This window comes from Grus americana, chromosome 5, assembly GCF_028858705.1.
Source record: "Grus americana isolate bGruAme1 chromosome 5, bGruAme1.mat, whole genome shotgun sequence".
In the NCBI taxonomy this organism is placed as follows: domain Eukaryota; kingdom Metazoa; phylum Chordata; class Aves; order Gruiformes; family Gruidae; genus Grus; species Grus americana.
In genome coordinates, this window is record NC_072856.1 from 43,000,773 (window position 1) to 43,027,113 (window position 26,341).

Here is a 26,341-nt window from a genome sequence, read left to right on the forward strand (position 1 = left end):
CAGGCCCGCTCCCCCGCCTGAGCCACTTGCAGGAGACGCCGGCAGGTGCGAAGCGCTCCTATCTGCCTGAGCTCGATGGAGCCTCTCAGTGACGAGCAGTGCCGTGAGTGCCCCGGGACGGGGAAGGGGGTGCGGGAAGCCCTCGCGCCCCGCCGAGACCCTCAGGGTCCCCCACGGCCGAGGAGCGGCGCCCCCCTCTTCCCCCGCGCCGCTCCCGGCGGACGACAATTCCCAGAGAGCCCCGCGCGCGGGTAACGCAGCGTGCTGGCGGGGCTCGGCCAATGGGAGGGCGCGGAGGGCGTCGGGCGGGGTAGGGTGCGCAGGCGGGGAGGGGCGGGGCGGAGGGGCCGGCGGCAGCGGCGGAGCGGCGGCGGGAAGGGCTGTCCCAGGGCTCGGCGGCGACGATGCCGGTCCATTCCCGGGAGAAGAAGGAGAACAACCACGATGAGATGGAGGTGGACTACGGGGAGAACGAGGGCAGCAGCTCGGAGGAGGAGGAAACCGAGAGCTCGTCCGTGTCGGAGGAGGGGGACAGCTCAGGTACCGCGGCCGCAGGGCAGCGCCTCTGAGGGGGGCGCCGCGGCGGTTCCCTCAGCGCCCGGCGCGCTGCCCCGGGGGAGAGACCTGTCCCGCCCCCCCCCCCGGCTCCGGTGGCTGCGGGTGCCCGCCCCCGCCGTGACCCCGCCTCCCCGCCGCTCCGGCCCAGCCCGTGCTCCGGCCCCGCGGCTCCTCTTCGGGCCGCGGGGCGGGGGCGGAGGGAGGTGACGGGACGCATGGGCACGGAAGCCCCACTTCGTCCCGAGCGGCCGGCTCCGGCGTCAGCTGGCACCCGGGTTTGGCGGGCCAGGCCGCTTCGTGTATGTGCTGAGGGTTGTGCCCTGCTGGGCTTGAGTGCATGGCCAGCAGCGGGGTGCTCGTTGAGGTCTGCACTTAAAGCTTGGCGTACGTACTTACATACATACGCACATATGTGTGTGTGTGTGCATGCACACAATACAGGCATATGTCTGTACATATATATACACGTATGTATTTCCTTGTATGCAAAATCGTGAATTTCAATTAGATGTTTTGAGGCCTGTCTTTGAGGGGGCATTGGAAGCCCTGTCAGTACCATCGGCCTCCTTTGCAAAGCATTTCAACCTCTGCTCTCTTGAAAGTCCCTTCCTTTTTCCATAGTTTCCTCTGGACTGTAGGTTTTGAATTATATTAGTAGGTGAAATCCAGGTTTAAAAGGAGTGCTTTTTTGATGTTCAATTTCCACTGTGTTTGAAGATGGTTATTATCTGTTCAAACTTCTCTTGTAATTACAAGGGGTAAGTTATAAAATGGTCACTTACTGGGAAACGTACTGATCATCAGATGCGTACACTGCTGCTCTGGGGCTTCATAAGTAAGTAAGCTCCATAAGCAGGATCTTTGTCACTAGAAGGGCTAGCTGAAAAACAGCAGCAGTGTTCAGTGCTAGCTGTGGTCCTGATGTGTAATTCTGGCAGCCTAAGTGATTTAGAGTGGTCTGCTGGGATCCTGTCCCCTGCCTGCACTAGCGCATTGACTTGTGGCATGAGTGCTGGGCTTGGCACGGTGGAAGGAGTGGGATGTCATGAACTAGACAAATGAGGCAGCTGTGAAATTGTATTTTTACATATATTGGCTTGTGATTGATTTTTCTTTGTGTGTTGAAGTCCTTAATGTGCAGTTAATTCTTCATTTTTATTGTTAAAATATCGGGGAGATCTTGAATGTTAAATCCTATGGCTGATGCAGTTCAGGGAAAGCCCTGCTGTGGCCGTTTGGTGTGGGGCTTGCCCGTGCATGGGCTGGCAAGGTGCTGGAGCCCCACAGATGTGGTATGGAGACAGCCAAGCTGACTCTGCAGAAGTGGAGTGAAGACTCTATTAGTGCTGGGAAAGTGTGGCTGCGATACTGGGAGAGAGTACAGTCATTCCCTTAGACCTTGTTCCAAGTTAATACTCACTCTGCACCAGAGCTGATCCCCCAGTAGAGGCCTTGGTTAATCCACAAATCCAGGTAATCTGCCAATGGTTTATACAGAGCTTCCTGTGTTTTGGGGGTTTTTTTTGTCCTCTTTCCCCTTCTTTTCCCCCATCCCCACATGCCTTTGAGCTGGCAAGTATTGCTGATTGAACCCCATTTTACAAGTTAGGCTGCTGGTCCATGGCTGTCCACCTGGATCAAATTGCTAGCTGCCAGTCCTGCTTCTCATCCTTACCTACCCTTCCTGGTACACTGTCCTTTCCTATCCCTTTTCTTGCACTGTCTTCAATGCTTGTTGGGCCTTTGCATGATAAGCTGTCAGAAAAATAACCCATTTAAAAGGTAGCTAGTGAAAACGTTTCGGTGAAGAGTTTGATATGTAAGTGGGAGGCACTGGGGACTATGTAAACCAGTGGTTAGACAGACTGCAGCTCAATAGCAGCAGAAGTCATAAATAGCAATTTTGTGAGAATACGTAAACACCTCCAACTTAAATCAGTTAACTGGACACCTACACATTTTTGTGAATTTGGGACTAATGATTTGCACAGGTTTAGACAAGAGGTCTCCTGGAGCAGGGAGTTCTTTAGTTCTAGGCTGTTCCCTCATCTGAGTGAGGATCTTGCTTCTCTTGTCTAATGTAATGCTACACAGGAGATCTTCTCAATCTTGTCAATCAGTGGACCACATCCAGTTACAGGCTTGAAAGAATCAGCAAAATTGTTGTAAACATAGTGATTTTATTTGTGTCTGTATTAGCAACTGATTTGGCAAAATAAGAATAGAGAATAAGTAGTTCTGAGTAGATAGTGCTGACGCCCCTACACCTCCAAAGTAGTTAAGGTTTATTTCAGATTATGTAGCCTCAACTGAGTATGTTTGGTTGGAAGCTGGCTGAAGGAGAAATCATTGTTTCAAACCCTTGTGTTAGATGTTGGAACACATTTGACAAGTACCTGGAATGAAGCTTTGGGTTTAACTTATTAGGAAGAGAACTTGGTTTGTGTTCACCAAAACTGCTGCAAAGTGACCCAGTGCCTGATAAACTGGACTAGTCATGGGACTGGCTTCAAAGCCAGTACTGAAACTTGAATGTGCACACAGCTTTTATAAACAGTTGGGATGTTGTAGGTGGAGAGTTTATTGATACAATTATAGGTCTGCTACTGAGGAAGGCTGATCAGTCTTTCCTTACCCTTGCTCTCTCAAAGTGATTCTGCTGAAAAACAAGGCCAGAAAAATGTGCTTAAACTGTCTTGGGTTGTTTTAATGAAACCAAAAGTAGGTAGCATCCATGTGGTTATGCTGGAAAAAAGGTGAACTTGGGTGAGGGTACCAGGGCAAGCAGCTAAAGGTAATAATGTTTTAAGTAGGAAAAGCATATCTGATTATGTCCTTGTTTGCACAGCAGCCTGCTCTGTTCCTTTCAGATGTGACTTATGAAAGCATGCTTCAATTCTTTTATTATCAGAATTGTACATGGCCTAAAAAGGGAATACCATATTTTAGATAAGAGATTCATGGAGACGGCTTTTCAAGAAGTTCTGATATACAAAGTTAGTTACATCTTTCAGGGGAAAGAAGAGAGAGTGTAAAGGAGGAATATACAAGCTTATTGGTCAGTGGGTGGGTGAGGCACAGGGTTGTGAAGGTCTCCTTGATGAGGTCCAGGAGCAGCACTGCAGCAATAACCACTACTTCATTAGCCCATCTTAGCCTTCCAGTTTGTATTGTAGCTAGATGGTGCCTGGGGAATGCCCTTTCTTCATCTCTTATTCTAGCTAATCTGTATGTCTAAAAAAAAGTCATTTCCTCTGTGAGAAAGGGAGCTTGGTATAACAGATGTAAATTTAACTCTCTCTCCTCCATCTCCCTGGCTCTGGAGAAGAGAGAATTGTCATCTTAGTTCCAGCTTTGAAGTTTGCTCTTTTTCAAAACTTGCCTTTGCTCCTGTTTGTAGTTGTGCTAATAGATATTTTTAAAGAAAACTTTGAAGTTGACATGTCCTCAAAGACACTTTAGCTGATTTTTATTGAGGCAAATAATTCTATTGTCTTGCCCTTGTCTTGGTTTCTTCAGGGACTTGAGCGGGGAGGAAGGAGGAATTGTGTTTTAAGTGCATGTAGTCAGTGAATGTTTCTTTAAAACAATACAAGAAGCTCTCCAGGTAATTTCTGTTGCATTCCACAGATAGCTGCTTTTAAGGGAGCACTTAAAAAATGATGATTACAGGAAATTACATGCTTGTCTCAGTGTCTTGACAAATATGAACTTACTCTATGGAAGCATATTGCTCCTACAGAGCAATGATTAATAAGATGATTAGCACTGCAAGAAATAAGTCATAATTAAAATTAGTAAAAATAAAAAAAAAATTGAAGGAAAGGATTTTTTTGTTAAATTTGTTATTTGCTTTACTTGCATTCAGCGTCCTTTTTTTTTTTTTTTTTTTTTCTCTTTCCAGTAGATGCCTGAGAATATGGAAGGTGCGGTTAGAAGAAACATAAGTTGCCCTTGAGAGCTGGCATTGTTTCTGTCCCATTCCTTTTGACACTGTGTATTTAGTATAGGGGTTTTTATTGACCAGCATATAGAATAGCATATTAGGGATGACTAAAAAAGCCACAAGTCATGCTTACCATCCCAGACGAGAATTTGGCCAATTTTTAGAGCACTTTATATAGGCCACAGCTTATTAAAAAAAACTATTTTAGGCCCTGTTACATTTTAAGTACTATGGGTTTTTTTGTCTTTAAACCAGGCTGCCCTACTTACTGAGTTGGACTACTTGAATATAGTAGGAAAAGAATGACTGTGATTTCAAAAGTGTTTAAAAATACCCTAAATACATTGTGCAGTATGAAACTTTATGGGAAATCTGAAGTGTTGAGACAGGATGGGCCTATTAGCAAGTGTTTTAATATGAAATGAGGAATCTTCTGCCTCCAGTGATGTAAATTTTCATCTGAAAAGCCATGAGATGTGATCCTGAAACCTCTTCCTTTTTCCAGTACTGCATATTCCCCAATCTGTATGTTGTTTAAGGCCATGGGGAAGAAGTTGCATAACTGGGGAACTAAAGATATTTCAAGACTCTGAAAATCTTCATCGTTTTATGAATCTTATTGGAGGCAGACTAAAGGTGAAACAGTTGAAGAGTGACTAGCATGTAAATTGCCATTCAGTATGAATGACAGGTAGAATGTAGACTTCTAGGCAGAAAGTCAAAGACTTTTGAGTGTATACATATCTGAGGGAGATTGGAGAGAGCTATGTGTTATTTCAGTATCTACAAGAGTCAGCTGTGCCCTCAGATACCAACACATTATAGTTTCCTTGCCACGCAAGTTTAAAATGTAAGATGCAGTCGCCTTCCCCTCCAACCATGGGTGTTGCACTGATCTGCAGCCAGGGTTACAGTTCTAATCTGTTTTCTTTGATTTGTAGTCCCTAAACATACACAAACAACAAAATCCCTATTAATTTAAGGGAAAGCTTCTGAGTGAATTCCTTACTAAAACATACTTAGAACCAAAAGCATAGCTGAACACATCTGAAACACATATTTGACTTTGAGAATAAAGTGGGAGAACTATCGGTATCCCAGTGCTTGTTCCTGTCTGGCTTCATGGGGAGGTGCCTTCAAATTTGAAAGGAGCTTTATTTTTATAGAACATAAATGCTGTAGACAACTCTTTGAGTAATATGACTACCGCATTCCTTAAATCTGGCCAAGTTGAAAGTTACCCAATCAATTTTGGATTGAGTATTGTGTCGGACAGCCAAATAAAACTTTGCTCTTTAATCTGATTTTCAGCCTTATTCTCAGATTCAGGATCTGCCTTACTTTTGCAAACTATTAAAATAAAATAGTATCTCTTAACAGCCCGATACTCTCTTCCCTCACCCTCCCCAGTGTGCTAAGCATTCAATGTATTTTTTCAAGTTCTGTCTTTAAATTTTCTCGCTCTGCTTTCAAATACTTCAGGTTATATCATGTTTTAAAACTTTGTACACGATGTCTTTTTTGCTTATACTGACTGTAATGTGACAAACTGCAGTAGGTCTTTGATTTGGACTTGTAGGTACCATTGTAATACAGATTAATACTGCTCCACTGCCTGCTAGTTTTCGTATGCAGACACAGGAGGCTAGTGTAGTTTTTACTCATAAAATCTTGTAATGATTTCAGGAAGAAGCTATGTGCAGAAAACTTCATACATTGAGAGGTCTGAGTGGAAGATCAGAGTTAATCAGATGCTCCAAAGTAGCTATGCTGGCCCTGAAGCTACTCCTTTCACCTCATCACCTTTGCAAATTGCCATACTCTTTTGCAAAACAATAAGGATTAAGATTTGCATGCTGCTTTCTGTAGTTGGTGTAGGAGGCAGCATAAAACAGTTAAATGTGTCTGTTGGAAAAATGTGAGGAAGAAGCAAAAGGCTCAGAGTTGTTTATAGTCCAGAAGAGTGAGTCTGGGCTGTATCTGCTTGGTTCAGGATCCTACTTTGCCTTTCTGTCAAGAGTTAGGATTTTTCTTGACAGAGTAACTGCTTAGCTGGATATGGCCTCCTTGGGACAGCCCCTTCTCTCAAACACCTGGCCTGTTTGCACCAGTTCAGCCCCAGTTCCTGACCGCATGGCCAACCCTTCTTCTGCATGTCTTCTCCAACTGGCTGATAATTGGTCAGTTGTACCGTAGCTGTAGGGAGCTAATTCCTGGAGATACTGCTGCTCTAAAGCAGTTTTAGGACATCTCTGACTTCTGAATATGGCTTAGCAAAACTTTTTTTTTTTTTCTTCTGGGAAGAGTGGGAAAGAGTCAAGAATTTTGTAGCTTAGTTTTTCTGTTTTCTAGTCTAAGAAAAGGCAGTGGAGATAACAACTGATGATTTGTAACATCAGATGTCTCTATGGCAAGTGGTGAAATTTTTGGCCAAAAAGTGGGTATTTAATATTTATAATATGCTTTACAGTTATGTTCACTAGGTAAATTAAGAAAAAAATCAGGAATATAAATTGAAACAAAAACTGTGGAAAGACTTTAATTTTATTTACTCTTGCTGCATGAAAGCATATAACATCAAGTTTCTGCAAAATTCTAGTCTTTGCAGGTTAATAAGTGTTTCATTAGAAATGCAATCTTTTTAAATGGTCATTAAGAGGAACTACAGATATTTCTACATTAATATTTCAGCTTCAAAGAACTCTCTCAATTGAACAGGATGAAACCTGTTTTCAAAACCAAGTGTTACTTTTTTTTTTAAATGGATATTAATAAAACAAAACCTTGAATTTTATATGACAAATGTGATATTCAACTGTGCTTGCTTTCCAGGGATTTCTTTTGCTCATACTAACTCAGGATACACTTGAATTTTCAGTGGTGGCTAATAATTCTTCATGCTTATTGCTGCCTTTCGTCTGGTGTGATATGCAGTGTTTAGTTTTTCTGTTTCATGCAGTCTTAGGTACACTTTGTATTATCAGTCATGAAATTTAACCTCTTTAAGTCTTACAGTGATGATGTTTCCTGTTTTGAGGAAGAAAAATTGCTGGTATGGGGTTTCTTCTAGAATTAGATCTAAGTTTCTTACTTTGTAGTTTATATTGCAAGTGATTTCTCATATTCTGCTATAAGATAATAGATTATCCATTATATTATTATTATTAATGGCTAAAATTCAGGCTTGCTTCAAATTCACTAGAAATAAAATAGCCAGTTTATTTGGTTATTATACATTACATTGTTCAAAATAAATTACCTTTTTCTTTTAATTCTTAGAAATGGATGATGAAGACTGTGAAAGAAGAAGAATGGAGTGTTTAGATGAAATGTCCAATCTTGAAAAGCAATTTACAGACCTTAAAGATCAGTAAGTATTTTATGTTTTAACTGCCTCATTTGATGATCAGTTCCATGTGAATATTGTGTGCAGCTGGTGTTTATTGTCTTTCATATATGTGGATGCTACTTTTGGAGAAGAATAAGGATTGGGAGTTCTGAAATTATTTGCATGCAGTTGCTCCAGAATAGTTTTATGTGTTTATTTATTTATTTTCTGGTTTGATGTAAGAATGGTTTTGAAGTGTTGTTACTGTGAAGGGCTGATGTGGGTCTATTGTATCAAAATCCTTAGCAGAACCAAGGAATTGTGATTTTAGGGAAATTTGTGATTTTATTGATTTATTTGAGTCCTACTCTTCCATCTGTTGGACAGCTTGGATGACTGAAAACTGTGGAAACAAACTTTTAAGGAGTAAATATGAAGGAGGGTGGTCTTGGGAGGAAGAAAACAAATATTTCAGGGAGTTTAGGGATTGCAAATGGTCTTTGGGAGGTGGTAAGGCTGTGGTATATGAGGAGGAAGGCATTGTGTAGACACTGGTTAGTTGAGAGATTGGGGTGTTTGTAGGGGTTGGAAGAACTGTGGTGGTGGGAATACTGGAAAAGGAGCATTAGAATGATGAAAGAAGGATTATAGGGAGGAGCAGCCGTGAGTAGGGAGGTGATAAAGTTGGGAAAGAAGAAAAAGATGAATAAACAATGGAATGTTTAGTCACAACCAATAGCAGAGATGATGAAGTGGTTGTGTCTGCCTCCTCTTCTTTTTCAGGGAAACTGAATTTGGATGCTGTGAGATAAGTAGGATTTACAGTGATTGGCAGCAGTTATCTATTTTAGGCAAATCGCTGTTTGAAAGTACTGGATAAACAGTTCTAGTCCATCAACTGCTGGATGGTACCAAGTGTTGGCAGCATCCAGTCCATAACTGCTTGCTCTCTTGTAGCTGGAACTTGGTGCTGTGTAATAAAATGTTAGTGACCTACCCAGCTATGTGTGCTGTGCACCTGTGCTAGATAAGTAATTCTGCTGTAGCTCTGTGTTAACCATTGTGTGCGTAGCATGCTTATCAAGGATTGAGCCCAGCAAATTGGGTTTTGATCAGCAGCAGGCTATGTCAGTTGACTGCAGAACAGATTGTGTGTACCGTACTCTGACAATTTGCAGGTAAGAAGGAAGGGAGTGATCATGAACTATTGCTAGGTTAGGTACATGTACTTGACTATAGAGCTGTGATCAAAGTAAAATGATGAGCAGGCTGGTGGCAGATGAACAGGAAGTAATTCTCAAGGACGTCTTGGTGTATCAGCATAAATGAACTTTCTCCCGTCTAATTCATTGCTGAACCTATGCACTTTAAATAAAAAAGGAACGTTCCTGTCCCAAAGACATCTGTTATATCTGTGTAAACAGATAACATCCGATGTGTTCTTAACACATAAAATAGAGTTTGTACATGTGTGCCTTAATTCTGTAGCTTTTGGTTGTGGGGTGCAAGGTAAAAAATGAGAACAGGAAAAGCTGGTTATATTGATGATTCTACCATTGAACAGAATTACAGAACGGTAGGTGTTGGAAGGGACCTCTGGAGATCATCTAGTCCAACCCCCCTGCTAAAGCAGGATTACCTAGAGCAGGTTGCACAGAATTGCTTCCAGGTGGGTTTTGAATATCTCCAGAGAAGGAGACTCCACAACCTCTCTGGGCAGTCTGTTCCAGGGCTGTGTCACCCTCCGAGTAAAGAAGCTTTTCTTTATATTGAGATGGAACTTGCTGTGTTCCGGTTTGTGCCCATTGCCCCTTGTACTGTGAACATTATATTTAAGTTATCAGTTACAAAGAGTGGAGCTTTATTGTGATTGAAATACTTGTAATTGATATTACATTAAATTCTTCAAAATGCAAGCAAATTTCTTCATTGTCTGCCAGTAAATACCAGCTTTTATAGAAGAAATGAATTTTAGGAAAAGAAAAATATTTTAAATACACTTCCTTTTGGCAGGAATGGAAGATGTCAGTTACAAATTTTCCCATGAATTTTGTGGTAGTATGCAATATGTGGGTTTTCACAGAGGTGAAGTTGGAATTGCTTCAATAAGAGCTTGCCTCTTTTTTCCTTGGTTTTGGGGGGGAGCAGATATGTGAACACAAAAGCAAATGTGCGTTTCTGTCTGCAGAATGTCTTATCTTTCTCTCCTATGATGTAAGCCATGTTGTTTTTATGTATTGTAGCACCCTTTCCTGTCCTCTTCCATGTTGATTCACTTCCTACTCCATCTTAATCCTGTTAACAGCTGTGTAATTTTCTTCTTCTTCCTTAGAGATGGAGGTACATTTCATTTTATCTTTAATTTCTACACTTCTGATTGTCTGTGTGTGTTTTCCAGAAAGGCTTAATAGACATGAGGAATATTGTTCAAAAAGAAAATATGTATTGGAAAATGCAAATGCTAACAAATCTTAACTTTGCTTCAGTGAGTGTTCCATAACGTTAACAAAGAGATGCAGAATAGTTCTTTTAAACATATTTCTTCTATCTTGTGTTTGCTTTTAAATAACATAATTTTTTTATTTCTATTATTTTAAGACTTTACAAAGAAAGATTAAGCCAGGTGGATGCAAAACTGCAAGAAGTCATAGCCGGAAAAGCACCCGAATATTTAGAACCGTTGGCAGCTTTACAAGAAAATATGCAAATCCGAACCAAGGTGGCAGGTAGGCATGGAAAATAAGTATAGCTGTTTCAACAGTATAAATTTGCTATGCGTTTTAAGGTCAATCTTCTTTTTTCTTTAGAATTGTTAAAGGAATATGTTTTAAAGTTAGAAATACTGTGGCATAGTTTTAAATGTAAAATATTTTTCAAGTCAAAATGAATAGGTTGCTTACGTCTTTGCACAAGTTGCCTGATAACATCACACTAAAAATACGACTTTTTTATGTTTCATTTAATGATGCTCTGTCTTTGTGTAGTAAGCGCAAACTTACTGAATTAGAAACAGTAAAAATTTGTATTAGAAGACTTGGGATCAAGTCTACATGCTGGTCACTGTTGAAATGAAGAGATATGTAGGTGCTATCTCATGAAGTGCCTGCCAGATCGTCTTAGGTGATCATGTTTTTCCTGCTCTTCTAGTCCGTGTCTTTTCTACTCCTCCGCTCCTATCCTCCTGTCCCATCTGGGGAAGGAGGAAAACTCTTGTCCTTAGCAGCTTTTATCTAAGCTGCATTTTAATTATTAGAACTAATGTTTAGATAGACTTTTATTCTCATAGAAGAAGCCGGCAAGATCTTTTTGTCTTCTTGCAAGTTACAACCATATAGTCGTATGGAACGGTGGTATTATAGGAAGACAGAGTTCTGTACAGTTCTGTACTTCTGTATTGTAAATACTTTCTCTCCTGGTCTTCTCCATAATGCTTTTCCTCTGCTTTCTAAGGCACTGAGCACTATTCACACAAAATGTAGATCTTGATTATTTCAGCAAGTCAGGAATACAACTGTTGCTTCTAGAAGTATTCACACCTATACTGCTCAATTTCAGGCAAATAAGCAGTGATTATAAATTGGTAAACCTACATATGCCAGTCAGCCATAAATATTTTACAAAAAAAAAGCCAGCATAACATACTGATGTAAGAAAAGAACATTTTGAATTCTAGATCAAAAGTGACTTCACAGCAGAAAGATGATTGACAGAATAATTTGCGGTTTGTTTTTCAGAGGAATTTCGGTAACAGTATTGTTCCTCTTGTACTGTATTAATTTATAGTCAACTGAATTCTAAGGGAAGTTGGTTTTGGGAGTTCTTCAGTTGCTAGACAGCACCAGCATGTGTGCAAACTTAACTCCTCAAGATGGTTATCTAGAACAATTTAAGCATTTTGTGTTGAACGCAATGAATATATTAAATCAAGTTCTATCTATACTTGTCAGATATTATATTTTGGATACCTTTCAGATTTTTTCAGCTGCCTGTTTAGTAGACACGTTTTCAGAAATGTATAGGAAATGGTCCTAATACTCAGAAGCAGTATCCTTTGTATTGCAAGGTGGCTATTTCTAACAATGGAACAGAGTCTTGTTAATTGATGTGGTTTATTAAGGTCATGCATTATAAAGCAATCCTTATTCCAATATTAATTTATAAAAGCTTGTTCTTTCATTCAGTTTTCTAGCTACTTAAAAACCTCACAACATTATTTAAAACTAATTAGAAAATAGAAGAGGCCATTTAGTACTTCATGGATTTGAAAACTAAGGATATCCAGGATAATTTGATCGGAAATATGAAATAGACCTACCTATTTTGTAAAGTTAGCATGACCACTGGTGTAATTTGTTGGCTGATAAGGGGAAAAGTTAAAATAGCATTTATTTTTCCTCAGCTCTTAAGAATTAAGAAATTACTTGTTCTTATTTTTACCCTGTAAAACAGCCAGCCACTGTAAGTGCCTAATGTAATATATCTGTATTTTCCCATTTGTACATGTTTTGGGAGTTGCAGGCAGTCTTAAAAGAGAATTCTGAAATCAGATATTAGCTAAAGAAAGTAATATTGCTGTAATTTGTCTGATTACAGGTATCTATAGAGAGCTTTGTCTGGAATCTGTGAAGAACAAGTATGAATGTGAAATTCAAGCCTCTCGACAGCACTGTGAGGTTGTGCCAGCTATTTTACATCGATAGCTAATCTTATCTAACTTTACTGTGTATCATGTTTTCCAAGTTCAGGGCTTGTTTTTATTATTGCTGTTATTTGCTATTTGAATGCAATTGCCTTATGATATTTAAGCCCACGTAAAAGGTTATTCAAAGCATATAAAAATTAGCTTTATTTTAGTTTGGCTTTGCATATAAGTATAGCTAAGGTTTCTTATTTTTCATTAACAGGTTCTTATTAATAGATTTCTGACATGATTTTTTTTTTTTACTTTTGTTATAGAAAGATTACTAAGAACAGTAACTAAAACATCTGACATAATTTTAGCAAAAAGCTCCTTACATTTTAATAACAGCAGCAATAATAGCCCTAATAATACTAATGCTTCTACTAATGTCACTTTAAGATGCCTTGGACAGCTAGTGATAGAGTTGTCATTTCAAAAGCAGTTACAGGAAGAATATATTTCTCTCCTTGAACATAAACATTCCTGTTAAGTGTCTGAATACTGGGTACTGTAGTACAAATACTCAAGTACATGTATATCCAATGCTGTAACATAGCTGCTTATATCCTGAGGTTTGCATCATAGTACTCCACACTCCTCTGTTACAGTTGCTTAAAGGTGTTTTCTTCTGAGTGGTTCACCATATTCCTGAAGTCCGTAGCTCCTGCTATACCAATAAAACAAGAATGTGCGCGTTTACTTTAAAAAAAAAAATCCATTTCCTCATGCCTTGGTAAAGAACAAGGTACAATGAAGGACTGCTCATTACTGACTATCTTCACTCCTGTGAGTACTCCTGAGGTTCGACAGAATCCTGTAAAACTTGTAGGGTTTCTCATTCGTGATTGAATGATTTGCTTTCACTATATATTGTTCTTTAAGGTGGTCCTTGTCCCTTGTTTTACTATTATGTTTCTACTTTGAGATCTTCAGAATTCAAATATTCACCATCCCATAAGGGTCTCTTGGGGAAAAAAGCTCTTTAAAGTCAGCAGTGCTGCTTGTAGAATCACTGTTCCACTGGAATATAACCATTCAGCAAGAATGCCTCTGATGCCTGTAACAGCTTTTCACACCTTATTTGTTACCAAGTGCTTGAAGCAAAACAGATGTCTAAACACAATTTCATTTTAAAATGGCATTTTAAAATGGTCTCAGAACAGATAACGCTCATTTGGCATTTCAGGTATATGTAAGAGGCTTCTGCCTTTCAAATTCCACTCAGAAATGTTTTTTTATAATTGAGGGTTGAAAAAATATGTGAAAGGAGGACTTTGGAATTTAAATACTTTGTAACTTGAAGGGAATGATAAACATGACAGCCATTTGGTAGAACAGGGTTCTTTGTTTTCATCTATTCCTCAACTGTTTTGCCTCACTCAAGCATATTAGCTTGAAACGTTGGTAAAGGTAAGTTTCTTTTAGTATGCTGTGCTATGGGCAGGAGCATGAGGTGCAGACATCTGCTGACTTGGCTCTAGGGACTGCAGCTTCTGGCAGAGATGTAGTAGCAAATAGCTGGACACAGTGACTTGTGCTGCTTAAGCTGTTTTTTCCATGAGTAAGTCCAGCCCTCTGTTTTCCAGTGTTGTTAATGATGGTGCTCAGAGAAAATTAACTTTAAAATGTAACAATCAGCTGTATTCCCTACTCGTGTTTTAGGAAATGTGTAAGCTCATGAAAGAACAGTAAATTTATTTCCTTGAGGCTTGGAAGTCAGCTTTAGTGTTTTTTGATGCTGCCTCTGAAAGGGTAACTGATCTATACAGATACTCTGTAATTTTGGTATCAGTCCTATGTGGTGGACTACAATTGAGAGCAGTTTACTACAAAGTTGATTTTCTCGTTCTGAAACTCTTAGAGGTGGAAGGTAGTGTAGACTGCACAAAAAACTGTAAAGTTCACATCAGAGTGTGGGTTTTTTTGTCTTTGTGTATGAAAAGTGCTAATGATACACCTAACACTGAAGGCATTATGTTAAACTATTTGGATCAGAAATTGCCTTTTAAAAGGATGAACTAGCTAACTTTTCTAAAGCAGTGCTTTAAAAGTGTTTCTCACAGCTTTAAGGTAGACAATTTTGCTTTCACAACTATCTAGATTATTTTATGTCCTCAATAAATTCTTTTTTCTATGGCAAGGTGTTTTTCAGATCTATGAAAATAGACAATTATAAATACTGTGGTAATAGATGATAATTCTGTATAAATGACTGCAGGCTTATTAATATTGGAGGCAGCTTAATAAAAAGCTTTCCATGAAAACATTAGTTTTTCTGATTTGTAATGAAAGATTGCATAGAGGTCACTACTTTACAGTTATTTGTTGTGAATGAATCTTTGCTATCCAAAAGGAAAATAATGTATTTGTGTCAAAATAAAATGGTTATTCTGGAGATCTAGCTGCATGCTTTTGTATCCTTAATTATTCTTGGTACTGATATTTGATAACTGTATTTACACTTATTCCAAGTGAGTGTGCTGTCCTTAAGGAGCTAGGATCTCACTCTAAGTGGATGGAGGGAAATGTCATATGCTTTATGGCTTCTGAAAAATTTTCACCTAAAGCTATTCTTACCTTCCTTCTGCTGAGACTTTAAATTATTGTTATATATATTTAGATGATAGAACTTAGTCATGTAAAAATGTGTAATTTCTTGCTTTTTTTAGAGTGAAAAGCTTCTGTTGTATGATACTGTACAAAGTGAACTAGAAGAGAAGATTAGAAGACTTGAAGAAGACAGGCATAGCATTGACATTACCTCAGGTGGATGGAAATTCAAAGCTGTTGGGGTTTTGTTTGTTTGGTCTTGCCTTTTTTGTTTTGCTTTTTAATCTGGTAGCTACTGATGAGTTGAGTGTATACATAGTATATCTGGTGAGTTTCAGGTTATCCAGTAGAATGCTGTTCAACTGTAGACTTTGGGCAGGGGGTTGAATTTAAGCTTAAACCAAATTTTGATCTAGTAATTGTCAGCATCCCTTGTGTGTTTTGAGAGTATTACTCTATGACTACATAATCATGTAACACCTTCATTCTGTTCAGAAGCAGCATCTCACCAGAAAATGTGTTATTTTTCATTTTTGGACAATGTTTTCTACTGGAGAAAGAGCTAAACATGTAAATGTTTCTGATTCATAGCATGTTCTTATTATGTCTTTTCAGAATTATGGAATGATGAGCTACAGTCCAGGAAGAAAAGGAAGGATCCATTTAGTCCAGATAAGAAGAAACCTGTCGTTGTATCAGATATCCTTTTACTGAAATCATTGTTCTTTCTAGTAGCGTTTACTGTTTTATAGCTAGTCTTATTACATATGTCATTAACACAAGTTGAAGTGATAATGCATTCTCAAAATTGATTTTTGCATGGCAGATGTTGTTCTAATTCAGGTTAGAAAAACCATGTTGACACATCCCATTATGAAAATTGAAATTAAGATTCTCTTATCTAAGTACTAGTTTCATACAGAGAATATTTCTAAAAGTTGATTTTTCTAACTCTTCAAAAAATAGACCTACAAGGCAAAAGCCGAAAAAAGTTAGGCATTCTTTTGCAAAGTATAACTTGACTTGTGTAACTTCTCCTGTATAGCTTTTCTTCTCATACTGAGACATCTTTAGCCCAATTTATTACTTCTTAACAATTCCATAGACTTTAGGACTCTCTTTGACTAAAAGTTTAAAATTCCAAGAATTGAGATGGTTGTGGGGCGGGGGGTGTTTGTGGGTTTGGGGTTCCTGTAGAGTGAGTATAGTATTTAAGAATTTTGCACTGATGACTTGTTCATAGCTGTTGACAAGCATGCAGTGCAGCTGAAACTTTTTAAGTTGTAACACCTAAGATATGGTATCATCTTTCCCCAGAGAAAGAAGGAGATGCCTTTGCAAGCTGAGTGTTCTCTCTACTCTTACCCCAGTCCTGACATTTTTATAGGATAGAGATGTGACAGCTTAGAAGTTGCCAGAATCACAGAGACTACCTAAAAGAGACCAACTTCTAAGTTATGACATTATATGATATAAAGTCCATTCTTTATTGCTAAGCAGCTGCAAAAAATTCTGTTACTTTCACAAGGTTTTGGACTGTTAGGAGAAGGTGGGAAGGAAGAAGTTTCTGAATAAACTGTCATCATTGGGACACCCTCCTTCAGGGTGGTTGATTTACTGGAACACATCCCAGGTGGATGACTTGTCCTAATAATGACTACTCTTCCATTAGGATGTGTCATAAATTCAGATTAGTAGAGATGTTTTTAACTAGTGCTTAAAGGCCAGGTGGTATTAATCAATGCAGGTACAAGTAGCTTCATTAGTTTCTTAACTCCTTTTAGCAATTTCATTGCCATGTTGTATGAAAGTATATTTTCTATAGCTCTCAGTCATCCTTGTCTTCAGGATGTCCGTATAAATAGCATCAGATTCTGGGAATTTTGAGCTACCTTGCCATTTTAGAGTACATTTCAGACAGAAAATACTAACATGGTATTAGGTTTAAAACCCCAGCAATTTCGGGCAATTCATAAGGCTGAAAATCCTTTCAGTTGTGAAGTAAATTAATTTGCTCTTTTTGCTTATGATTTTAAAGTAGTTGTGAACTTGTCAGTTTGTACAGATCTGTGTAAAGCAAATACATAGAAATTTTACATGGCTTTTGATTTGTAATTCTTTGCTATTTAGAGGAAAACAAATTTGAAAATGGCTAAAGATTCTTAATGTAAGTTAAAGCTCTCATATCCCATTTTATGAGATTGAGTTTTTAAACATTCATAGCACCTTTTTCTAAACTTGCTTTTCAGAGATGAAATGGGGAGAGGCAAAGTAAAAACTGAAGACTATTGTAATGGAATAGCTGCGCTATATGGCATATTGTTTTGAAGTTCACATATTGTTATAATACACAATTTTTACTTTACAGTTGATAGTTCAAGGAAGGGGCTTTGCCTTTCTACATTCTGGTTTTTGGATGTTTGATATTCAGAGATGTGGTGCTGTCTACACTTTTCTCTCAAAGAAATAGGATGCAGAATACTGTAAAAATAATGATTTTATTAAAGCTGATACTAGTTTAGATGCTGATTTGCAGTGGTATATTGAAATTGCAGTGAATTTTAATTGTAATTTGTAGTATTGCAAATAGAATTATTTTTGGAACTGTTAGGGATGGAATGGTTGTATCACAATTATTTATCTTATTCTCATGTTGAACTCCAGTAGTCTAAACATCTACATACTATTACTTAGCTTTTTAAAATATTTTTTAAAGTGTACTTCTAGGTTGAATAATTCAAAGATGCATTTATTTTTGCTAAGCTTTCACTTCACGTAGGTATTCTTTGTGTGAAAGATTGGCAGAACAGAGCTATTAATATCTTTCTACAAGCATTAGAGTATTTTTATCATTGCTGTTTAAGAGTTTTCCCTAACTTTTCCACGCCCCTACATAGTTTATATGTTACAAGACCTTGATATACTTGAAGACTGGACAACAATAAGGAAGGTAAGATGAAAGGATGAATGCCAGTGGCTGTGGGTTTTATTTGGGTTCTTGTCTAGTCCTTTTGCCTCTTAAAAATATGTAAATGTGTTTCTTACATGATCAAAACTCTAAACAGATTTTTATTTCTTCAATAGTCAGCTAATCATTCCAGTTCAAGCTATGTTACTGCTACTTTTCTGATTCTACCCAAATCATGCAGAGGAATCCAATAAAGTGGTGGAAGAGGTTGTCTCTGAAATAAGTAGTCCATAATTTTCCATGCTAAAGTGTGAGCTTAAAGCCCATGTCAAGAGGATCTGCTTTCTCATAGTCTAGCATAATTGGGTAGAAACTATGATAGGCTGGTTTGATAGGATTTTGTTTTAAATTAAGATTTTTTTAATATATATCATATGGTATGTTTTCATATAGTAAATAGTTTATTTTATGAAGATTTCTATGCTTCAACCTCTCCTAATACCCTTTTTTTTAAAAAATAAAGTGAAATGTTGTATTTTTCCCAGATTATAAGAGAATTAGGGTTTACAGGAAGAGAAGTTTGTTTGACCAATTGATGTATTTGAAAAAATAAATTCAGCTTTTAAGTGCAGAGTGCCTTTATCAGATCTTTGTTATATCAGTAAAGTAGCTTGCTGTAATTAAATGCTATCCTTGCCTTGCACCTGAGGTCTGAAAATTTCCCCTAGTACCCTGGTGCTTCCCAGCTTATGGCATAGCAAACTGCTTATGTGGATTCAGAAACTTGGTGGGAAATGGCTTTGAGTCAGTTTCCATCCTGCTTTATACTTGTACATATTTCCTAAAGAAGAAGTAAAATGTGATGCCTGTGTGAATTTGTCTGACTTTCCTCTTCCCATCACATCAGAGGAACAGGCATAAAATAGCTTTCCCTCAGTTTTCATTCCTGTAGTGTAACATGATTTTAAACAATAGCAACAAACCCAGAATCTACTGCACATTTTACCTTTTCTGGAAATAATTTAAAAAAACAAAAAGCAAGCAACCAACCAACCCCAAAAAACACTTAGAGTTTTTTTTTTTTAAACCTACTTTAATACTGTGTGTGATCTAGAGAGGTGAGAGAGAATTTGTGACCTTATAATGTATAAATCAGAAGAGTAGGTTGTTCATGTAGCATTTTGTTTTTCAGAACGAGTTAATGTAATTTTGTATTTTCTTCACAGATTTATATAACAGCAATTTTGAGGGTTTAATTTATAAAACCTCTTGAGTTATTTGAAAGTAAAACTGAAGGTGATTTCTTTTTACCCTCAAAATGCTGTTTTAGTTAGTTACTGAGTCACCATTGAACACACTTTTATTTTAGATTTGTTCTGATTGTGGTTTTTGCATGTAAAAGCAAGTATCCTGAGCTACACTGCACATAACTTCACAATTAAAGGTGGCAATTAAGAAAAAAAGACTGTGCTTGCTGACTAACTTCATTTTCTTTTGTGTTTCAAGGCAATGGCTACACTGGGGCCACACAGAGTAAAGGCAGAACGTAAGTAAACATTATCTGGTTTCACAAGATAGAACTTGCTGTGTGCAACGATGCAAACTTCATCTAGGCAGATCATGTTTATTTTAGCCCTGGTATAGTGATGGAGGATGTGGCGAGGTAGCTGGAGGATGTGGCTTTTGTCTTTCCCCTCTGTCAGGTGCTGATACTTGTAGCTCGATTGCTGATGAGTGTGTTGACACCTGAATTCTAGAAACTTATCAAGAAAAATTTAGACTTCTGAAGGGGTGTTGTGGTTTAACCCCCGCCAGCAGCTAAGCACCACGCAGATGCTTGCTCACTTCCCCCTGCTGGGATGGGGGGGAGAATTGGACGGGTACAAGTGAGAAAACTCATGGGTTGAGATAAAGACACTTTCATAGGTAAAGCAATAGCCACACATGCAAGGAAAGCGAAGCAAGGAATTCATTCCCCGCTTCCCATGGGCAGGCAGGTGTTCAGCCATCCCCAGGACAGCAGGGCTCCGTCACATGTAACAGTTACTTGGGAAGACAAACGCCATCACTCCCAAAGTTCCCCACCCCTTCCTCCTTCTTCCCCCAGCTTTATATGCTGAGCATGACATCATATAGTATGGAATATCCCTTTGGTCAGTTGGGGTCAGCTGTCCCGGCTGTCCCCCCTCCCAGCTTCTTGTGCACCCCTAGCCTACTTGCTGTTGTTGAGAAGCAGAAAAGGCCTTGGCTCTGTGTAAGCACTGCTCGGTGGTAACGAAAACATCTCTGTGTTATCAACACTGTTTTCAGCACAAATCCAAAACATAGGCCCATACTAGCTACAGTGAAAAAAAAATAACTATCCCAGCCAAAACCAGCACAAAGTGGGTTACACCAATTAATATTAGTAAGCTATGCCAGTGTTTACACAAGATGGGGCAGGAAACTGAGAGCGTCTGGACCTTAGAGGTGCGTTCTAAAGGATCCTCACATTCACTGCAAGCTACAACCCTGACAAAGTAGAGCTATGGGAAAGTAGTGGTAACTGATATTTGGCTCTGAGATGAGACGCACATTAATGCTAGGTTAAATCAAATACTTGGAGGCGGTGAGTAAGGAGGAAAAGGGAGAGGAGGCAAGCAGGTGGTGTATTTCTTTAGCGATGTATTACTACTTGCATGTTGTGGTAGTGTGCTGATGAAGAGGTTTCAGGTTCTGTGATCTGAAGTCTTCTTTATATTGCATTACTTGATTTGTGAAAATTCGTATCACAGATATGAAGGTTCTGTGGAAGATAGCTTCTGTCTGAAAAGAGAAATAAAACTTAATTTATCTGACTGGAAATAAAAAGGTATCTTGCTTCCAATTTTCTTGCATTCTTGCAATTATTAAGAGAGAGGCTACTTTTAACAATGGAAAAAAAATGTATTCTATGTAAATAATTTGAAAGTGTATTTAAACATCTAACTGACTTCTGCCAAGTCAACATGAAATTACTTTTATTGATCGTTTTAGCACCTGTCAAATTAGAAAAGCATCTACATAGTGCTAGATCTGAAGAAGGAAGACTCTATTATGATGGAGAGTGGTATGGACGTGGGCAGACGATATGCATTGATAAGAAAGATGAATGTCCTATAAGGTAAAGATTACTGAGTTTATGCAGCTCTGTACATTTGTGTTAAGCAATAGATTGGATGATGGCATTGAAGAATAAGGCTTATTTGGAAATACTGCCACCTGAGTAACGTTTGTTAGTTCACCTTGGAAAAAGGCATTATCAAAGAAGATTGAGTGCTGGAATTCTGAGAGAGGCTAGTAAAGGTTGGACTTCACTGAAGGTAATGAAATGTTTGTCAAGTTAGGATCTCACTAACAATTTAAGCTCTTGCTAGTTTTTGAATAGCCTTTGAGTAAGTTTGGGGGTTTTTTTAGTATCTTGGGATTTTGTTGCTTTCAGAATTTGATCTGTTGGCCTACCTAAAAATACTTAATCATGGAAAAACACTTTATACCATTAAAGGTAAGCTTTGTTTCAATTGATTAATGCTCTAAAAGAAAAGAGTTGGAACTTTTTGTATGGTATTTCCTTCTCTTAACAAAGATTCTACCTGGGAATGGTCTAAATATTACAGTGCAAATTTGGTTGAATGTTTAAGATATCTAAATGTATTTTCTCTGTATGGATAATATTTGTAAATTCTAAAAGGTGGATATATTTAAAATTAAATTCATATCTTACCTTATACTTGAATGGGGCAAATAAATCTAAGCGCAGTGTTGATTAAATATGCATAGCTACCCAGGAAAATTAACTTTAATTTCATATAGCAGTAGTTTACTGTAAAAATGTTTCTTTTCTTCCCTGTGTACAGTGAAGAGGAACAGATTTGGGTGATTTTGGTGTTTGTTCAGGGCTGAAACAGGAAGATATTTAGTAAACTATATATTCTTTCTGAAATTTAAAAATTCTGAATTAGTTTAGCAGAACACAGCAGTTATACTGGGCCAAAAAAAGATCTTAGTATCCAGTGTCTGACAAAAGCCAAAAGCAAGCATATAGGGGAACTTTCCCAGCCTTTCAAGATTTCAGCAACCTTTAAGGCTGAAGAGTTTCCTGGAGGGAGTTTTATCACACTCAGTATGTGATAGATCTTTCTTCTGTTAACTGTTTTAATCTCTGGCTTTCGAGCCTTATTTTGTCATCAATTCCACTTGATTTTTTTTTTTTTCCTAGGGGGTAGGGGAGGGGGTTGTGTTTTAATCTGGCAGGCAGCTAAATACCACACAGCTGTTCACTAACTCTCCCCCACAGTGAGATGGGGGAGAGAATCGGGGGAAAAAGGTAAAACTCGTGGCTTGAGATAAAGAGTTTAATAAGACAGAAAAGGAAAGGAAAACCAAAAATATAAAGAACAGGTGATGTACAATGCAATTGCTCACCACCCACTGACTGATGCCCACCCAGACCTTGAACAGCGGGCCCTACCCCCTGGCCAACTACCCCCAGTTATATGCCGAGCATGATGTCATATGGTATGGAAAATCCCTTTGGCCAGTTGGGGTCAGCGGTCCTGGCTGTGTCCCCTCCCAGCTTCTTGTGCACCCCCATTCTTCTCAGTCAGTAGAGCACGAGAGGCTGAAAAGTCCTTGACGTAATGTAAGCACTACTTAGCAACAACTAAAAACATCAGTGTGTTATCAACAGTATTCTCACACTAACTCCAAAACACAGCACTATACCAGCTACTAGGAAGAAAATTAACTCTATCCCTGCTGAAACCAGGACAAGTTTACCACAAGGAGCATAAAAGCAGGGTTCATGTAAGAATGATTCAGTAAATCAGGCTTTGACTTTATTTCTTGTGGTCTTAGTATAATGACTAACAGTTGCATACTTTTTCTGCTTTAAATCGTGGGCTTCATCTTGTTTAACGTTTTTCCAAAACTTTGTATTCAAAGTAATTTCTGGGTATGTTTTCCAACAGATCTGGTTTTTACCATGGATAGTCTATTGTTGTGTTTTCTATGGGTGACTATTGTTCTTTTAAACAATTAAAATATTTGTAAGTGTTCAGGGTTTTCTCATAGGAGATGAAAATAGATGACTGAGAAGTTAACTACCTTCGCTAAAGACACATGCAGTTATCAAAGAATTCTGTTAAAACTATACTTACAATGAAGTCAGTATCTTTTGGGCCTAGCATTTACAACTAATACATATTTTCATTTACTGTACAGAAATACAGCTGCAGTTTTGAGGTTATTTATTAGCTTATAAGGTTTCTAAATTCTTCTTGTTTTTCTTCCCCTGACCCTTCTTCCCTCATTTTCTGTAGTGCCATAATTACAACAATTAACCATGATGAAGTTTGGTTTAAAAGACCAGATGGAAGCAAGTCCAAGCTGTATATTTCTCAGCTACAGAAAGGAAAGTATTCAATAAAGCATAACCACAACTGACCGTTGCTAGGCAGATATGAAACAAGTGGTGTTGCCATGCTTGATGTGCCATGGGGTGAAAGTTATATTTAATAGCGTTTTGTATTCCTTATAAATTTACAGCAGTATCTGATGTGTATTTGTAGTGCTTATGTAAGCTTTATATGGATGGCCTTCAGAAACCTGAGGATGTTAAATCATGTTGATAAAGATTTTACCTCTAAATTGGGTCCAGTGCCTAAAATATGAAGTATGCTCTTCAAGTATAACGGCTCAGAATTTCTCATATTCGTAAAAGGAAAAAAACAATGTGTTTTTTTTTTTCTATTGGTGACCAGTTGGTGTGATAAAAATGATAACCATAATTACCAACAACTCTGTTTTCAGTGAACATGTCATGCTTCTCTTGTGGATGTAAATTTAGCCTGTTCAGCTGTTGCTTTTGAATAGAATGTAACACGCATAAGCATTCTTTTATCCAAAGTGGACTGATTTATTAAAATTATTGCCCTCGACAGCTCTGCTAGTACTGTGTTATATTTTGTAAGGTTTAGTATATCGCTTGTAATGAATCAAAGCCAATATTTTGAGCTACGTTTTTTGAGGAGCACTTTTCTAGTTTAGGACCCTATTCTATAGTAAACAAATCGTTGGTGATTTTTTTTTTCTTCTTCCCCAGATTGCCAGCAAACTTACGCATAAAGTAGACAGTGTTGCTCCAACCTGTGTTATATGTAGCCCACAAAGAACGACTGCAGGGATGGTTATGTAAATACTGTTGCATGCTCTGCTTGTTTGGTCCACAGTTGTATGAAATACTATGAATCTTTTTTTCAAAAGGAAAATATTTCCCCAGAAATCATATGTCTGGGAAAATTTACACTGACTTTTTCAGCAAACACTATTTTCCAACTTTCTGTACCCTACTTCATCTTACTGTACACCAGAATTATTTCACGCAGCTTAGAAAGCTGAATTTCTCTTAAATCTTACTGTTTAAGCCACAGAGAAAAGTTCTAAATCCTTGATGTTACTGTGATGTGCTTGGAGCATCTAGAATGATAGATGGGATTGCTGAAGAATTATTAATGCGTTGGTTATGTGCACTTTAATCTCCACTTACGATGATTCTTCTTGGAGAAAGAAAGCATCTATTTGCTTTAAATGATCACAGCAAATAAGTATTTTTATTGTAACATATAAATGTTTTATTCCTATATTAATTGTCTCTTCCAGTGCAGGGTGGTAACTACTTTCCAAATGCCAAATCAATTTCTGCTGAGTGATGCTTTTCTACAATTGTATGACATTATTAATCAAATGTACATAAAGTATCGATTGACATGTTGGCTTTTAACAATATGAACTGTATGTATACAGTTGTTTGATAAACTTTTTGTAATAAAATATTCGTATTTTTTAACTTAGTATATAAATAAATGATCTGTGGTAGTGGACATGTTTCATGTTCTTTTTGCTCTTTGATTTTCTAGTCTTGTTGAAATTGCTGATATACCAAATGCTAAAGGGCAATCTGTCTAAGTTTTCAGAAGGCTAAATCTTTTTAAAGACCTTTGACTTATTTTCTTTTGAATTTTGAGAGTTTGTATGTATAGATTTTGTTCATTTTTACAATTTTTTTCTTTAATTTTTATGGAAGTGCTCTTCTGCACTGTTTATAAATCACATGTAAGCACCCTTAAGAACATCTTAGCTGTTGGCGTGCTTGAAATCATTTGTATTTAGGATGTGCTGGGCACCGTAAACTGTTTCTGTGGTTCACCTCCTCCTGTATTCTACACCGCTCTGGCTGCAATTGGTTATTCCTAAAGCTGTTTCTAATCTGATCTCCCTGGATGCAGAGCTTTGCTTTGTGTAGCCCTGCAGTTTGGCCTGACACTTGGTGAGCATGGCTTCTTTATTCAAAATCAACATCATTCATATCAACGTGACGGGTAATAAGCACAGCAGTAAGGGTTAGTTGATCAAACAACTGGGATCTACCTGTTCCCTTACTAGAATTCCAAGAAACTGAGCTATGGCTTTCCTTTTTACATGTAATCACTTCTGTGTATGCGATTGGAAAGGTATGAGATTGGTATTTTTTCATAATTAGTTAATTGTTTCATGCCTAGATAAATCATATTTGGTACACTCTATCTTTTTAATATTTGAACAGTTAATGGTTTGCTCGCTCCATCGTAACATGTAGGAGGTGTCTTCAGCAGATTTTAGTCTCCTTTGAAGTACAGACGTTGTTAACCTGTTGTCCATCTGTTTTATCTTTTACACTGCTGCAGTAAAGCTTTTCAAGCCTCGGTAGCTTTGTTTTAACCTACAAATAGGGTTAAGATCTGTAAAGTGCTGAAAGGAAAAAGATGTTGGGCATACCATTTATTCCTTGAGATACAATATGTGAAAAGAGAAGTAAATGGAAAGTAACAGGCATTGAGAGACAAAAATAACTTTCTGTACGTGTATAGAAAAGGCTTCTATATCAATAGTTATGTTTCAGAGGAGGTGCAGTTTGTTTTTTGCCAATCACACAGAGCAAGCTGATCTGTTCATCTTTCTTGTAATGAAGTATCTGGTATATTTAGTTGAAATGCAATTGATTTAATCTGACAACACTTAATGCATAAGTATCATGTGGAATTTAGCTTAGCTATCTTGTAACAAGCAGCTCTTAAACTTTCCAAATACACTTGGATTTTGCACTTTGTTGCACTGTGTTTGTTTTAAAACTATAAAAATTGGCTATTTCTAGTCCATGGAACATCTTGGTTTATATTTGTAAGCCAAGGCCTGCATAACTAGCTCACCACCCCCATCAAGTGGCAAGTGACAATTAAGTACTAAAATTTTTGCTCATTTTGAAAACCTATGCTGTCTTCCACCTACAGATTCACTTTGTTCTGGCTGTGTTTT

The 26,341-nt window shown here is 38.0% G+C and overlaps 1 protein-coding gene across 1 annotated transcript; it reads left to right on the plus strand.

Annotated features, from left to right (window-relative positions):
- The first annotated feature begins 342 nt into the window (after nt 1-342).
- Nucleotides 343-24,870, plus strand: BRMS1L (BRMS1 like transcriptional repressor). The gene is made up of 10 exons (XM_054828303.1): nt 343-540; nt 7,784-7,874; nt 10,431-10,558; nt 12,426-12,505; nt 15,183-15,279; nt 15,679-15,762; nt 17,949-18,013; nt 19,478-19,517; nt 20,987-21,113; nt 23,311-24,870. The coding sequence occupies exons 1-10, from the start codon at nt 405-407 to the stop codon at nt 23,432-23,434; spliced, it is 972 nt and encodes a 323-aa protein (XP_054684278.1). The 5' UTR covers nt 343-404; the 3' UTR covers nt 23,435-24,870.
- Nucleotides 24,871-26,341: the final 1,471 nt, after the last annotated feature.